Here is a 17,662-nt window from a genome sequence, read left to right on the forward strand (position 1 = left end):
TGCTCAAGCTATATTTTTCACTTTTTTCTTTACATGAAGTTTTGTAAACAAAAAACACTGATAAACTGCAACTACTGCAGAAACCTAACTCTAAATGTCAGCATAGCCACAGTTTATGCTGATTTGTAGTTTAATGTTGGGACTGTCCAAAAAATGGCAATAGTTAAATTTGTCATCACAATTAAAAAAGTTTGAACCATCCAAGTTTTGCAGTTATTTGCAGTCCCTCTCTCAGTATTACAGTTCCACAGCGTCTACTGCTGATAAACACCATACTTTGCAATGAAATGCACCTAGTACAAAGTGAGTCTATGTTTTCATGGATGTGTGTGTGTGTGTGTGTGTGTGTGTGTGTGTGTGTGTGTGTGTGTGTGTGTGTGTGTGTGTGTGTGTGTGTCAGTAGTACTGTGCAAAAGTCTTGAGCCACCCCTCATTTCTTGTTGTTTTGGAGCCAGACTTTCTTTTAATTCTTTATAGCAGTGAGCAACAATTCTCCAAGATCTTAAAATCTTTTAAAAGTTTTTCTGAAAGTTATATTCAGAAGAAATAGGTCAAATAATCCAGCAAAGATCTGAAACATGACCTGAGAGATGCATCTGACCCTTCAGTTCGTTTACTGTTCACTGAAGCCTCATAAGAAATGGAAGAGTGGCTGTTAAGAAGTAAAATGGAGAAAATGTTAAGGTATGTCAAATTACACAAGAACTGGACCAAATATCAGTCCCAACGGGTCTTCTTTGAAACAAAAATTTGAATTTTTTAGTTCAAATTATAGTCAATAAGAAAGATGTAACACAGTTTGTGACTGCAGCCAAACATGGCCGAGGCCCTGTCATGGCTTGTGGCTACATTTCAGCGAGTGGTGTTGGGGATCTTGTCAAATCAATTGACATCAATACTACAGAAATGTACGGTCAGATTTTGATCCACCACGTGGTACCTTCTGCAAAGTATCTGATTAGAAGAAGCTTCAACTTTCAGTATGACAACGATCCCAAACACACTGCCAGAGCAGTAAAAGATACCAGGACAGAAAAACACCCAATTAAACACTGTCAGTCTTGGATTGGCCTCTCCAGATCCCAGACCTCAAAATTGCTGAAGCAGTGTGGGATCCTCTTGATAGGGAAGAGAACAAAAGGCAGCCAACATTCAAGGAAGAGCTTTGAATGTCTTTTAAGAAGCCCGGACAACAATTTCTGGAGACCACTTAAAGAAATGAGAAGAAAGCACATTTTTCACACTTTCCTAGCAAAATATAAAGAAATGCTGCGTAGCTCAAGACTTTTGCACAGTACTGCATGTGCAAGCCCCCATGCCTTTAGGCATGGTTTTCCTAAATGACAATAGAGTGAAGGAGCCTGAAGCACATGATGACATCCAGAGGGATGGGAGGGTTCAGGTGATTTCCATCCAAACGGAGATACCTGAAAACAACAGAGCAGGTATCTAATATGTCATTGGGATTTTAACTCTTTGAACTTGGCATTTCCAGACAAAATTCTTTTGTTCTTGTTTACTTCCTGTTAACACACAGGTCACACAGCTCAGACAAGTTCATTATTTAGGTTAGTGCTGAGACACGCATTATGACATAATGTGAAATACCTTAGCTTGGGAACCTGGCTCATATCACTCGGGTCAGCTTGCACGCTGTATGGGCAGATCTGGGTGCCATTGATGTCTGTCAGGAAAATACACAGTCATGAAGATCTAGTCTTCAAGTGCTCACATGTGCATATAAATAAGAAAATATGCTATTTTAGATTTGACAGTTTTGTTTTTTTATTGTATAATTTATTTCATTATAGCAATTTACATACAGGAAGAGCAGGGTATAGCCTGATAATAGTCTGAGAAGATAATTATCTTAAATATTATGCATAATGTGAATTTTTTTATTTAAACATGCAATGCTTAGCATACATTTTCAGAAGAAATCTTTATTTTTTATGATGTTTTAACTTAGAAAATAGCATGAGAAATGTTTTTAGGAATATAAAAAAAAGGATACAAAAAAGACAGAAATATGAGTGTGTTTAAATGATACTGAAGTGGGTATATTTGAGAAAAAAACAAACACACCTTTAAACAGAGCTCAACTGTAAAATTGATTATACTTTATTGCAAAACACAAGTAGGTAAGTATTTTAAATCGCATCACATCTGATTTTTCTCTGTAATGTGACACATACTCAGACATATAAGCGTTTCAAGTTGAAAATGTGCTGTTGTGTTACAGAGTCCACTAATATTAATGCATTTCTAACTGTGTAGTTATATGTAGTTATAACCCACAAAACAAAACAAAACCCAGCAGCATCCTTCTCTCACCCCAACCGGTCGCAGCAGATGGCCGCCCCTCCCTGAGCCTGGTTCTGCCGGAGGTTTCTTCATGTTAAAGGGAGTTTTTCCTTCCCACTGTCGCCAAAGTGCTTGCTCATAGGGGGGTCATATGATTGTTGGGTTTTTCTCTGTATCTATGAAGCGCCTTGAGGCGACTTTTGTTGTGATTTGGCGCTATATAAATAAAATTGAATTGAATTGAATTGAATTAACGGTCTGGAAGAAGATTGCATTGTGTAAGCCCTTAAATTATTGCATCAAAATAACTAAGAAACATATTTTTTAAAATAATTCCAAATACAATTGAACAGGAGGACACATCTCGTCATGATAATTAACTTCAGTGGAAGTTGAAAAAAAAATGGCCTGAAGCCAAAGTAGTTTTGTAGTCATGACGCAGAAACAGGTATAACAGAATACCCTGAAAAAATACTTTCGGTTTGTGTTGCACACTGATCAAATTACAGCTGTAGTGTCAACAGACTACACTGATCTGTCTTCATTAAAGTCGGCATAGGACACAAGACAATTGGGTATAATTAACCAAGATAATTTACAGCGGTTAATGCATAGGTTAAAAAGGGGGGGTTGAATCTACGACATATTATTTGTTTAGTTGCTACACCACCAGATCCAAACAGAAACAGGGAGACATGGACAACACTAAGACCACATTGAACTGAGAAGCTAAGGTGACCTGACACAGCTGCAAGTTGCTGGAAGTTACATGAAGAGCCCTGACATTCAGCCCAAGTTGAGACAAACTGTGGTTATGCTCCCTGATGTGGAGGCCTTGCTTTAGCACAGTGATGACCACTCACTGGGACAGACGTGGCTGCTGGTTACTTACTCTCAATGCTGTTGTGGTCGAGATGCAGGTGCTCCAGGTGACCGTTGAACAAAGGAATCGAAGCGAGCTGGTTGTGGGACAGTTGCAAGTCTAGCAGGCTGGAGACATTGAACACATTCTTGGGAACTCCTTTATCACTCAGCTGGTTGTAGTTCAGCCTCACAAAAGCCAGGTGAGCATGGTTGTCAAAGTAGTTTCTGAAAAAAGACAATAATAAAGATTCTTAGTGGGAATAATCAACTTTGGGACAATGCGTGCACCGTATACTTGCTTTGGGATGTCATCGATACGGTTCCTATCCAAGAAAAGCTGCACGAGGCTGGTTGGTATACTAGTAGGCATCTTCTTCAGCGTGTTATGAGCCAGGTTGAGCTGCACCAGGTTCGTAAGGCCCTTAAAGCTGTTCTTACCCAGGCCACTGTCACTCAGCTGACAGAAAAGACATCACATATTTGCTCCACAAACGCTAGAGATTTAGTTCTCCATACATGTCTAGATAGCACAGTGTTGTAACAGTGAGGTTCACCTGGTTGTGATACAGATCGAGCATAGTCAGGCTCCCCATGTTGTTGAAGGCCCCAGGTGGGATCTTGGAAATACGATTCCTACTAAGGCGGAGCTGTTCCAGAGTTTCTGGGAGGCCTGAAGGGACTTCATTAAGCTGGTTTCGTTGGGCGTAGAGATACAGAAGTGCTGGAAGCTTTTCAAACACCTGCGTGAGAGATAGATGCAAAGCAACCGTAGTAAAGTGATTCTATTTCTTTAAATCCTGAGCATTTATAGAGGTGAACTCCCTGACCTGCTTATCTATCTGATGAATACGGTTGTTTGCTAGATTGATCCAGCGGACCTCAGAGGCGTTGAGGAAGGGCTCCGAGGTTATCTCAGAGATGTAATTGTTCTGGAGATACAGGTAGTGAGTCCTGGATGGGATTGCTGGGATTACACGAATGTTCCGGTTCTCGCAGTTGAGCGCATTCGGGTAGCTTGGGGCGCAAAAACACTCCCGGGGGCAGTCAGGAAAGATGGAAGGTGGGCCCAGGATGGGTGGGGGGAAATCTGTTGGTTCCTTGGGCTCAGGCTGGGGTGGTACAGTTGGGAGACGAGCAGGAGGCTTTCTGGGGGTAGCTGGGCGCCTGGTGGGCTTCTTTGGCCGAGGCCTCTGTGTGAACACTGCCCCCAGTAGGAGGAGCAGAGTCAGTGCAGACAGGAGTCTTGCACCAGCCTTCATTGTCCTAGGAAAAGCATAAAGTGTAAGTAGTGATTTCTACTGACTCTGCAGTAATCAAAGTGAAAGGCATTAAGTTAAGGAAGAAAGATGCAAGATCCAAGCATACACAGTCTTTCGAGGATGCCAATGTTAACATCTTGGACAGAGAGGACAGATGGTTTGAAAGAGGAGTGAAAGAAGCCATGGATGTCCACTGTGAGCGACCATCTTTGAACAGAGGCGGTGGTTTGCGACACCAACTGTCTGCCATCTATAATCCAGTTTTGAGATCCCTCCCCAGACGTCTTAACGCCCATCCTGGGCCATCTGACCTCAGGAAATCGCATGATAGGGTGGGGCCAGGTTTCACAATGAGCTCACCCGAAACCCTGGCTGATTGTGACCCACACCCATTTTCACACCTTGGCTCATGTGATTAGGTAGAGGATTATCAGGGGGCCCTTTTGTCCCTCTTTGGGGGGAAACTCCCACTAGGTTTAAATCTGGGACTCCCCACCATTTGACCTTAGAACTGAAGAAGCTTCTTGGATGAGAGGTGAAACGTCTTCAAGCAACTTAAAGAAGTTCAGATGCTTTTCTTTCCAAGCTCCTTAGAATATGTCCTTTTGGTGCTTCTTTCTCCATGTGGGTGTAATGACTCAGCTGTGTACAAACCCTCCTTTTTTCCTACAAGGCTACGTGCAATCCAGGGCATTCATCTTATCTCTGATTTTACTAAAAATATCCGTTAGTTTGTATTTCCCTTTGGAAAGATTCCACTTTAAAGCTGGTTACTGTTTGACCCATTTTAAGAGGTAGTTTTCAGGGTTGAACTGAGTGAAACAGCATTACCAAGGCCTACATGAAGCAATGCTCACCTGACTCTATAAAAACATTGAGGTTTAATTTTATATACCAAGATTGTCCCCAGCCTACCTTAAGTATTGCTTCCACACTTCTATTGCAGTTTAAACTAATGTAAGATGGACATGTGTAGCTCGGTAACGTAATCTGTGTTTGAAGAGGTGGGATCATCTGAGGAGGAGCCATACATCCTTAATTTGATTAAATTCAAGAGAATGTAGGGCAGATACTAATACAGGAAATGAGCGCTTATGAAAGGATAAAGGCACTATTGTAAGCATGGGTCGAGAGGGGGGAGGTGTGTAGAGAAAGCAAGCCTGCAAGGTTAAAATATGTCAACAAAAGGGAGGCGCACTGGAATGAAGCTCTCATGAACTCAATATGTATTTACAGCATTTTATAATCAGTGTGTGTTTAAAATTTCACACCAGGAGGATTTGTTTTGTGTGTGCATGAGGAATTTTCCAAAGTTGCTTTGAAAAAGGAATTTCCATTTTGTATAGTTCATCACATTGATCATACAAGGAGTCATCTTAGGCACACCTATGAGCTTGCATTTCACAATGAGAGGACAGGGGAGGTGATTTTTACATGTTCTGTAACTGACGGGGTTTAAGAATATATAACAACTGTGAGCAAATCGGTTTAGCTACAGTGCTATGAAAAAGTATTTACCCCCACGCCCCATTTGTCACACTTGCATGTTTCAGATTATAAAACACATTTCAACATTAGACTCAAATAACCAGAGTAAATGCAAAATGCAGTTTTTAAATGATGATTGCATCTATTAAGGGAAAACAAAAAATAGCCAAACCTACCTGGCCTGGGAAAATATTCTGTGGACTAACAGGACTCGTTGCATCTGGTGTAAAACTAACATAGCCAAAAGTACATCATACCACCAGTCAAATATGGTGGTGTGATAGTCTGGGACTGCTTTGCTGCTGGACGACTTGCCGTAATTGATGGAACCATGATTCCTGCTCTCTACCAGAAAGTCCCGAAGAAGGTCCAGCTATCCGTTTGTGCCCTGAAGCTTAACCTCACTCGGGTTATTAAGCAGCACAATAGTCCAAAACACACCACAAGATCCACCTCTGAATGGCTCAGAAAAGTACAAAAAAAATGAAGATTTAGACCCTTGAATGTGTCTGGAACAATTCTGAAAAGAAGAGTGTGCTAAAATTACTCCACAGCAACGTAAGAGCATCATTGTCAGTTAGGGAAGGGAATCGAGAACCAGTTCTTGCAGAGAACTAGTTCCCAGTAGTTCAGTTTCTTGGAATTGTTGGTTTGCTTGCCTGTGGATCACTGTTATCAGTTGTAGCACTCAAACAACAATCAGCTGATTATCAGCTGATCTAAGTTCACATGCAGGAGGAGGAAAACAGTGGCACAGTCTGCAGCGTGGATATGGACTTTACTTTCAATTCATTGCATAATAGGACGAGAGCACGATGTTACAGTAGACAGAAACAGCTGCATTATGCTGCTAACACAGCTTCAGGTTTTTGCAAGCACCTGTACAGACAGCATGCTAATACTAAGCTAGCCAAAAACACAGAGAGATGTTACGAGTATATGCCCAAGCCCAGGAGTCAGACCCTTAACTTCAACAGGTAAAAAAAAATGATGAGCAGTTTTTACCTGTTCATGTTTCTACAGTAGAATCACTGTGGCAATCACTTTAAAGTCTCTTTTTGCTTGTGTTGTGTTGTCAGCATTGTGTTTGTGTTCATATGTCTGTCCTCATTAGGATCAAGATTTGCATTGGTGTGTAGGACTGTAGCCTGAAGGTGTATCTTGTTAAATGTTAATTATGAGGCAAAGCTTTTCAGCTCATTTTATGAAAAAAAAAAAGAAAAAGTAACGAGTAAGTAACTAAGTAATGTACTGCATCACCTTTAATGAAAGTGTTCTGTGTAATATTTGTAATATTTACTTTTTTGAGTAATGACCCACCACTGAACACAACAAGGGGGAGAAATAACTCCACAACATGCACAAACATTTGACAAAGCACAAAGCAATTCATTTGCATGAATGTAATATTGACATGATGGTTAGAGATGGTGGTGACTCTCAAAACAAAGCCAGTGAGATCCCAGTGAGAATCGATAAGTAATACTAATAATGGAATCAGTTAATTCTTCTCAGTTCCCATCCCTGCCATCAGTTATGTTTGATTGCAGTTCTTGCTGCCAAGGGAGGCACAGCCAGTTATTAAAATTTGGGGGGCAATTACTTTTTCGCAGAGGGCCAGGTAGGTGTGGATAACTTTTTCTCTTATTGAGAGAAGCCATCATTTAAAAACTGTATTTTGGTATTAAAATCTGTTTGATGATCTGAAACATGAAAATGTGACAAATATGCAAAAACATTAATAAATCAGGAGGGAGAGGGATACTTTTTCTGTATGTGGACAATGAAATTACGTCACACTGAGACTGAAACACACACATACACGCTGTTGTTTGGCTTATCATTCCAGGTATTTACCCTTCAGTGAATCTAATTCACGTTTCAAAGTGAAACGATCTTTTTCAGGCCATGGTAACTATGGCTAAATCGTTATCCTCTATATCATGAGCAAAGGCCTGCAAATAAGATAAGATAAGATAGAACTTTATTAATCCCTCGGGTGGGTTCCTCTGGGAAATTGGGTTTCCAAAAGCACAGCACCGACAGAAGTTACAGTTACAGAATGTTATACACACACACACACACACACACACACACACACACACACACACACACACACACACACACACACACACACACACACACACACACACACATAAATACAGAGACAAATATAAATAAAATATACGAAGGGGATAAATAGAATAAATAGGAATAAAAATAAAAATACAAGTGAATTGCACATTTCAAGTATTGAGGTCTATTTGCACCATTTACTATTTACAAAAGTATTGCACAAAGGTATTGCACAGTGAGGTGAAGAGGCACTACAGCTTAGTTGTTCCCCCCTCCTTTGTCCCCCTGTTTCTCCTCCCTCTCCCCCCCAGAGAGGAGTTAAACAGTCTGATGGCGTGTGGGACAAAGGAGTTTTTAAGTCTGTTAGTTCTTGTCTTGGGGAGAAGCAACCTGTCACTGAACAGACTCTTCTGGTTGTTAATGGCCGTGTGCAGTATCACAAAGTATCACAAAGATTTAGAAAAACAAACTCTCATCACAGAGGCACCATTTGTTTCCAGTGCTCTTTCTCTTTGCCTTTGATCAGTTTGATATAAATCATGGCGCAGGAATGAGCCTCATATCTAAAATGCTTGAAATAACAAATCTGAACATTTCTCTGACAGCATTCCCTGGCACTGCCCTTCATTTTCCCTCTCAGAGCCTTGCAACCCCTCGTTTAAATCCAGAGCCAGATTTCCTTCCTGTCGTTCTGCTGTTATGACCAGAAGTTTGGCAAACAATTAAAGACTCAATATCCACAATGGCTGATTCACCAGTTTGTTATTTATGACCTCAATGAGTTAATCTGATCGTTATCAGCATGAGAACTGTACTTAGGATGGTAGGACAGAGATCACTGCTAGTACATGACACAAACACTCTGTTGCAAAGCTTTAAAACAAACAAAATCTACTGTGACTTTGAACTGGATCTGCATATTTTAAACATCAGAGACTTTTGTCTTACTGGACTTGATGAAAACCATGTGGACCTACTAAGTGGTGGTATTACGTTCTCAACAGCTGTTTGCAAGGTTAAAAACATATATCCAAGTACTGGTGAGATAAAAGTTAAACATTACTAAAAAATAACACAATCTTACGTTACTGCTGATATTTTTCATGTGCAGCTATTAAACAGTTTGCTTTATATATATATTTAAAGTTTAGAATTATTTGGTTAAAGGAAAAGTAGAAAGTCTTAGGAATTAGTGTGAGTTTTAGGTTATATCTCAAAAATTTTCAGTTTCATAACGCCCTTTTCATCACTGATGATGAGCTCTTTCCAACCTTTTTTTTTTGGCAGAACAGCCCGTCGTTCCTTTACCAAAAAAAGAAAGAAAGAAAAAAACTAGTGTTTCATAAAACCACTTTTTAAAAAAAGTCATGATGAAAAGTTACATCATCCCCAGTCGACTTCACTCATCTGAGTCCTGTAACTGTGACTAAGCACAATAATCACAAAGGTTATGCCAAGATTTTCTCTAACATCTAGTGTATATTATATATATACATGTACAGATGTTTTCCATACATTTAGAAATACGAAAACTCCAACTAAGTGTGCTCTTTGATGCTCTAATAAAACATGAGAAATTTATTAAGAAGCCAAACGACAGTAGATATAATGTCAACATAGCTGAGAGCAGAAGAACGAACATCAGAAATCTGGAAACTTTCATCCCCGCGTCTTTGTACACATCGCCATCAGCCAGCTCCAAAGTAGCTGCTGTTTTTCTTTTCAAACTCTTCACACACTTCACAAACCTTCTTATGTCAGCACATCATGTGATTGCACATTTTTTTCAGTGCATGCTTGTTTTTAAACCATTTCCAGAACGTTCCATTTCAGCTTCTTAAACTGTTAGTTTACACCCATGTAGGAACTGCATCCATCTGAATTCACCACAGAAGAAGCCAAAAATGTATTTGTGCACCGCCTTTAAAACCCCCGGGGATCCATCTGATTGCCAAAAGTGAGCAATATGGCATTTCTTTTGTAAAAAAAACAGCAGCTAAAGCTCTTCTAGTCTGCATATTTTCACTTGCACTGCAGTTGCAGCTCTCTCCACTCACTAATGGAAAAAGATGAAATCAAGGTGAGCGTGCAGCAGCACAGAAAAGCAGCAGAGTCACAGCGTGTGGCAGCTCCCTGGAGGACAGAGTACCACTTTGTATGGCAAACTGTTTCTATAGAAACTCGGCAGCATGGCCCAGCTGTGCCCGTGCCAGGATTCCCCTTCTGTCCACAAACACTTCCCTCACTGCCTCTCCTGGCTTCTCTGTTTCACACTCACACACACACATGCACAGAACTCTGTCTGCATTCTTACCTTTACTCATCAGGTCCCTTCAGTGGAAACAACAAATAAAGGGTCTTACCTGCCTCTGGTACCTGCCCTCTTTTGTCAAGTCACAAGTTTTGTGTCTTTTCTTCTCTCTGCCTCTCTCACTCTTCTCCTATCCCTCGCTCCCTCACTCCCTCTTGCTCTTCCTCTGTTCCTCTGGTCCCTAGCCCTCCCTTCCCTCTCTCTCCCCCTCTCGCTCTCCTTTGGTGGACAAGCCTGCCTGTTGGGTTTGTTCCCTGGCTTCTTTCCCTCTGAAGGTCACAGTGGTTCTTTTTTTCACCCCCTTAGCTTGGCTCAGAGCCACAGAGGTTTAATCTTAATTCCTTCTGGTAGACCACCGGCTCTTTTATGTGTCTGAACCGTTGTACAGTTTGTTATTATTTTGTTTTTGTCAACTATATGATGAGTGTGTAGGTCTGAAAAATTAAACAACTAAATACATAAACACCAGGGCACCATGATGTGTTTGCATGCCATATTTGCGTGTTTGCAACAAGCCTTAGTTTCTGTATCTGTAGTCTTTGAGAAACAAACACTGGACCTCTGTGAGGGAAAGCCCAGCTGTAACTGCATCTCCTCTTTGTCTCCCACCCACCCCGCCATTGTTTAGATGACTGCACTCAGATCCAGTCATGTGCTTTTCATTAGAAGCATCTCTCCGCTGACTCCATGGCATCTCTTCTGTGTCAGTTAAATATCCAGGCACGCTCTTTCTTTTTTCTTCCCCCCCTTCCCTCTAGTGTAAGTACACGAAAGCAGTCTGATTTTCGAAGTCCAAATGTGGAGTGGAGGGTGATGTGATGGGGCTCTCAGGAAGTGGGGCTGGTGGCATGAAGTAGGATCTGTGTGTGTGTGTGTGTGTGCATGTGTGTGTGTTTAGCTAATATGTCACCAGGGGTTTGGAGGTGGACATGTGTTTGCTACCCTGCATTCCTGCAGAGTGAGCTGCAGCTGAATGATAATGAGGTGAACATATGTGGGGATATGTCTTTAAGACACATGTACACACATGCTTCCTTTTCCCGCCGCGTTCCTGTCTCCCACTCAGTCAGTGATTATGATACAGTCGGGTCAAACATCTGGACCAGACTGTTTCCAGCTAAGGAAGGAGAGTATACTTTAACAAACAGGTCGCAAAACGGGTGTGTGTAACAAATACGTCACCCCCCCCCCCCCCCAATCTGCTCTGCTACCATTTACATGTGAGAGTTGTTTAGTGACTCAGCTCTAATCAGCGTCAGCGACTTAATTTCTGTGTAAGAGTTTTTCTCTCTCTTTTTTTGCAGCGTTCGAGGATGACATTATTGGAAACAGCTGCTCATTAGCAGCACCAGTCCAACATTTGTTTAATGTTTCATATATCATGGAAATAACACAATAACCAAGAAGTTTACACTGAACATCCACCCATCCATTTTCTCTCTCTTAACCAATTCATGGTTGCTGGCGTGGGGGTTGGGTTGGAGCCTATCCTAGCATTCTTAGTGTGAAAGGCGGGGTACACTCGGGACAGATCGCCAGTTTGTTGCAGAGTTTAAATTGAACAAATTCTAAATTAAATTAAAGGGTTTTTCTGAATGAGGTAGCCCGCCACAAATTTCTCTTGCTGCTGTTTGGCCCTAGACCCACACTAAATGTGACAAAACTGGTCTGTGGCTGCAGTGTTCTCTACACACAGGTGGGCATCTGTGAAAAAGGGAAAAATCTGGGTGTTAACTAGTCCTAATGTTGTAGGACTAATGTACTCATACCCTGCAATAGTGCAACAGATGAGAGAAACACAACAAAGAGAAATAGCAGCATGTTAAGACATCTATGTTTTAAGTATAAGGCAGAGTCAATAATTCTTTAGCTTTTTAACTTTCACCTGACTGGTTGGATAGTAACAAGAGAGCCACGTGATCCAATCCATTTTTATTTTTATTTTTTGTAGGCACTGATGAAAAAAACAGCACCAAATCGATAGAGAATACTGCAGAAAAGAGGGGTCAGAAATAGGAGACTGCATTCTGTGAACTGATCACCATTTAAACTGTGACTGCAATAAAGATTTGACTTGAACAGAATGAGTAGGAAAACCACTTCAGTTGATTCAGTTTTATTTATATAGCACCAATGCACAACAACAGTTGTCATAAGGTGATTTGTGTTTTACGGTAAAAATCCTACAATAAAGAGAAAGAAAGAAAGAAAACCCCAACAATCGCACAACACTCCCACCACCAGCAACACCACCCACTCATGAGCAAGAATTTGGTGACAGTGGTAAGGAAAAACTCCCCTTTAACAGGAAGAAACCTCAGGGAGAGTCAGACTTGGTGAGGGGCAGTCATCTGCTCTATCCGGTTGGGGGTGATGGGAAAGAAAAGTGGGCAGAGGGAGAGAGAGAGAGACAAGTGACATCGCCCCACTTTGATGTTTGCATTTTGATTTATGTTTAATAAGCTATCTTTGACTTAAGTAAACCTCTCATGTGGCTTCATGGCACCTACAGTACAGTTGTGAAGCACGTCATTCATTATCACCTTTTGTGTCTGAAATGGTGATTCTTGTATTTGCCACAATTTCACAACTGTGCTGATGCATGCTCACCATCTAAATACTGACATGTTTAGACACCATACATCTGCATCATTTCTTCTTGTGTGTATCAGAGCTTAAGCAGCCTTTGAGGATCAAACTGTGTGGTTTTGTTTTGCATGTGGAAACTGAGTCACATGGCCTGTGGAATGTAACTGCTTGGCCTTGCAGTGTTCAAGTACAGCCAGAGCCTGCACAGAGGTGAATGGATGTTAGGGCTCTCAGTTTTTCACAGCTGAATTCAACCTGCTGGTTCGAGAAGAGGGGCGTGTATAATGCCAGACCCTTGTCTTTACAGTAGGAAATCTTTAAGCAGTACTCCTTACCAGAGGTATCACATGCTGCAGCAGCTGTTTTCTTAGCAAATGGATAGAGTGAAGCTGGCTCAGCCCCAAAATGACTTGGTGTGTGTAATAATGTGAGAACTTTCCAAGAACGGTCTGTTCTGTCATCTAGAGAGTGATTTGGATGATTGAACTATTTGGTTTAATGGAGTTGCATATTAGTTTTAGCCAGAAATGTTCCCAGAGGAAGTCCAGTGAGAGGAATACTAATATTCTCCCAAACATTTACAGACAACTTTCTTTTTGCTGCAACAGCAAGATAATATGAAATCCCTTAGGAGAGCGTGTTTGTATATTAAGCTCTGAAGGCCACACCCTCTCTCTTATTTTCAAAGCTCTCAGTCGCTTTATGCCTTTTTTTTGGCAAATGGCAAGAGTTTATAATAAAACAGGGGTTTTGTAGAAGTCTCTGTGTTCGACTTTAAAGGATTCATGCTAAGACAAATCTGGCGTCTCTTAGATCATTTTCTGATTGCACAAATTATTTTCTAATTACTCATAAATAAACAGTGTTATTGAAACAAAGTAATGTTTATAGAAATATGAAAGAAGGATTTTGGTCATAAACGCTGAACTCTCTGTGCTAAGTGTCTTCCTTTAGGGCTTTAACAGTAAAGCATGCAGTGGCAGTCTACCCTATAGGATAAAGTCCCAGCAGCTGTTCATCAGCTGGATCCTAAATGCACACAAAGAAATCGTGTTATATTATTGATAAACTCAGTCTTTTATTGCTAGTTAGGACAAATTCTGCATGGTCACGATAAAAGTGAAATAAAACACTCTGAGCACCATCAGTCTGGGTTCCAAAAGCACCCGATGAAGCATTTCATGATCTCAAAATGTATATGAAATCATGAAATGACATGTTTTGGCTGCTGTCACACAGTAATTTCCCAAAATTGAGGTCAGATCTGGTTTATGTTATCCTATGAATCATAGTACATAATACATTAATAGAAAAAGCGGTTCACAAGTATGACGTTAAATAAAGGATCCTCCTGCGCAGTTAAGATTTCCAAATCAAAGATCACGTTGCACTCAATCAAACATAGTCAGACTTCAACTCACAGTATTCACTCCCATTCTGAATCAGTAAGTCATGTGTTAGCGATATTTTCCTTTAAATGTGACTAAAATATTTGTTTGTGTCGCTTCTTTGAATATTTGAGCATTACTCTAAAATACGATGTATCTTTGGAGACTTCGATACCAGAAATTTGCCCTTGGGCTGTGGTAGAAGGAGAAGCGGGGTTATATAGAAGTCTTGATTAATCTATTAACTCTGTTAATATCTACAAAATGTTTATCGTCTGCCTTGACAAGTGGCTACAGCGTGAACATGCAGTGTCCTCGTGTAATCGAGCATAGAAAAAAGTGCATGTATAAATGTGTGAAGGAGGTATGCAGGACCTGAGGCTTTGAGTGCTCATGTGGAGTAGAAAAGCTCTATATAAGAACAATTCCATTTACCGTGTACAGTTTAAGCACACACACACACACACACACACACACACACACACACACACACACACACACACACACACACACACACACACACACACACACACACACACACACACACACACACAAACAGTATAGATGGTAGTGGTTGATCTGCTGAATTGGAGGTTTCAAAATGATTCTCCACAAAACCAGTGGGTGATGCCAGGGTGGCTATACAGTACTAGCCCTGTGACGCATGGGTCTGATCAGGTGTAATTCACAGCTGAGGGTGTTTAAATTCCTCAGCTAAACCAGTGACAGCTTTCATAAAAACAAGCAGCACTGTTCCATAGCTGCGGTTCAAGCATGTTATTCAGTCTTATCTCTGCTTTTTCACTTAGTTTTGGTTTTATGTGAATTTTTTTCAGTGCTCCATAATTGATCGCAGCACTTTTTGACAGAAACAAAGTACCTAGCGAATAATTAAATGTCAGTGTCTATCATATACTGCGTATTTTAATAGCACTTTATTTCCTCTAAAGCACTAAAACTCTACTTTCTAGTAAGAGCTTTTCATTCCTACACGTGCAGTTTAGATTGTAAACTGTGGAGGCTTACTAAGAATTGCCTGTCTTATGAGACAGAGATAGATGGAAGCAGGTTTCTCATATTCTGACTAATGAGCGTTTCTAAGCAGGCTGAAATGACAGCTAATCAAGCTGCTGTTAGTGTCGCTTATGTCTTTCTAGCTGGCGTGCGTTAAAGCAACAACACTGTGAAAGCCGATCCTGACATTGTGCATCGGTAGCCTTCACACTGACTAACATTATGCACACTGTCTCAACATGCTAAGAAATCTAAAGCTTGACACAGCTGTCATTGCTTGGACGCTTGCTCTGCTTGAACTTGTGGGCTGGCATGAACATGCTTAACGTCTGCATTTGACACCAATTTTGAATCACAGATGGATTCATTTAGATTAAAAAAGTGTTTATGAAGTGTAAGCGTGATACCGGTGCTAGAGCTATCTGCATGTTTGCACATGGCCTTACTGTGTTGGGTACGTTGCACGTGTTTCACATGTGAGGCTGCGTAGGTTAAATGAGGAATGTCTGATACACTTCCCATAAGAGTTCAAACTCTGCTCACACATAACACACGTATATCATATTCAACCTGGACCCTAAACCTCACATTTAACACCTTTACCCACTCAGACAAAGCAACCTCAACCCCCATTCCACCTACTGTCTCCCGTAATGTTTAGTCAAGACGATAATGAAAGTATCATTTAGGTAAATAAACAGGAAAACCACAATTGCTAAGTTTAATCTGAGTTGTACTGCATTACTAGTTGCCCAAACATGGGTCTCAGACAGGCGTAGGGATTGTGAGAAAACCTCAGGACCCCGAGTTATAAACAATACCTTTCAGTAATATGACAACTTTGAGGACTCTGATCAGTATAAATGCAATAAATCCATTAGAGCACACATTTTTCTGAAGCATCTTAAAAACAAAATAAATAAATAAAATACGCTGAGACTAAAATGCAAATTTGGCATTTGTTCGAGCAATGTGCTATTACTCATTTCTTTGGCTGAAGCTTCCAGGCTCACTAACAGAAACTTTATGAACATTATGCATTTCCCTCCATTTTGCTGAGGCTCATTACTGTAAGCTCATGGCCATTCCTATTTGTGAAAGTGTCTCAGTAAAAAGTAATTGCTGCCATAAGTAACAGAAGAAATTCTTACTGCGCTACATGCAATAGGAGGGACCCTTTAAGGAAGGACAAGACAGCACAATCAGCATCTGTGTGCAGTTTTATGTGTGCGTGTCTGTGTGTAATGAGAGGGCTGGAGGTCTCCTGCTTGTAAACAGGCCTGTAAATGTAACTAACGGCTTCCTCAGTCATCTCGCCAAAACCACCAGACCCATGCAAGTCTGCACTGGATTCCAAGCTACCATCTGTGCCTAGCAACAGACTCTTCACACAGCTGGGCGGTTCCCATCAGCTTTATATATAATTACTCTATTAGTCACTATAGGGGGCTGGCACATGAGCACATTCATAATTTTTCCTTAACTGTTTAATACAGATTTAAGGAAAAGTGGCTTTATGGGGGAATTGTGGGCAGAGACACAATTACCCAATTCACTATCCTGCAAGTACTTCACACACAACCTGCAGCGCAGCTATGGACACACAAGTCAGCCAGTCTTTTACCTTGAAGATAAATAAAGACAGAGATGCTGATATTTTGGCAACAATCCGGTTAATTCATTGCCACCAATCTCTGGCTTTTTCCGATTAAATATGGGGTTAATTCACTTCTCCAAAGCATCCCCTCACTGTTAAGACAAGACAAACAGGGAAGAGCTGTGAAACAAGTAGAAGAACATGTGACAGGATTTGTAACTTACCCCAAGATCTTTCAGATGAACTGGAAAGTCATTCATAAGCCAGAACTAATGGCCCAGTGAGTATTTAACCTTACTGATGTGCTGCTTTCTGAATGCACCGTGGCATGGCACTATAACTTAGTCAGCTATGTTAAACTGGCATTTAAATAACCCATAGCTTCTCTTCTTTCCTCATTCTCTTGTAGATGTGGACACAGCCACAGGAGGAGCTTTTACCTCATTTTCATCAGTTTGACAAAAAAAAGTATAACTTCAACAGAGGTACTTTCTAATTAGTTTATATTTTTATTTCTTTTTTTTTTTTTAATTCAGTTTAGTTTCAGATTCCAGAATGGATTTTCTTCTTTTACTTTCATTTTTATTGTTGTAAAATGTTTAGTTTTAGTTAATTTTTTTTATTACTATCAGCATTAGTTTTAGTCTTTTTATTTATTATTGTATGGAGGGCATATGCCAGAGGCAATATTTTTGAAACTCAGTACAGGTATTACAATAAAAACACTGAACTTTTTCAAAAGCAGATGACTCTGTTTGCAAGAGACGTCCAT

At 40.6% G+C, this 17,662-nt stretch overlaps 1 protein-coding gene across 2 annotated transcripts; it reads right to left on the minus strand.

Annotated features, from left to right (window-relative positions):
- Positions 1 to 324: 324 nt before the first annotated feature.
- Positions 325 to 10,490, minus strand: prelp (proline/arginine-rich end leucine-rich repeat protein). Of its 2 annotated transcripts, none has more exons than XM_085406256.1 (7): positions 10,355 to 10,490; positions 3,996 to 4,431; positions 3,723 to 3,908; positions 3,468 to 3,625; positions 3,197 to 3,393; positions 1,609 to 1,684; positions 325 to 1,427 (listed from the first exon to the last, which is right to left on the minus strand). In XM_085406256.1, exons 2-7 carry the CDS (start codon positions 4,425 to 4,427, stop codon positions 1,337 to 1,339), a joined length of 1,140 nt encoding a protein of 379 aa, XP_085262382.1. In that variant the 5' UTR covers positions 4,428 to 4,431; positions 10,355 to 10,490; the 3' UTR covers positions 325 to 1,336. The 2 variants fall into 2 exon arrangements, with proteins under 2 accessions (XP_085262382.1, XP_085262381.1); XM_085406255.1 differs by lacking the exon at positions 10,355 to 10,490 and adding an exon at positions 6,092 to 7,296.
- Positions 10,491 to 17,662: the final 7,172 nt, after the last annotated feature.

This window comes from Rhamphochromis longiceps, linkage group LG5 (assembly GCF_057381845.1).
Source record: "Rhamphochromis longiceps isolate RC_006_pf linkage group LG5, R_longiceps_female_GT1.1, whole genome shotgun sequence".
NCBI classification, from domain to species: domain Eukaryota; kingdom Metazoa; phylum Chordata; class Actinopteri; order Cichliformes; family Cichlidae; genus Rhamphochromis; species Rhamphochromis longiceps.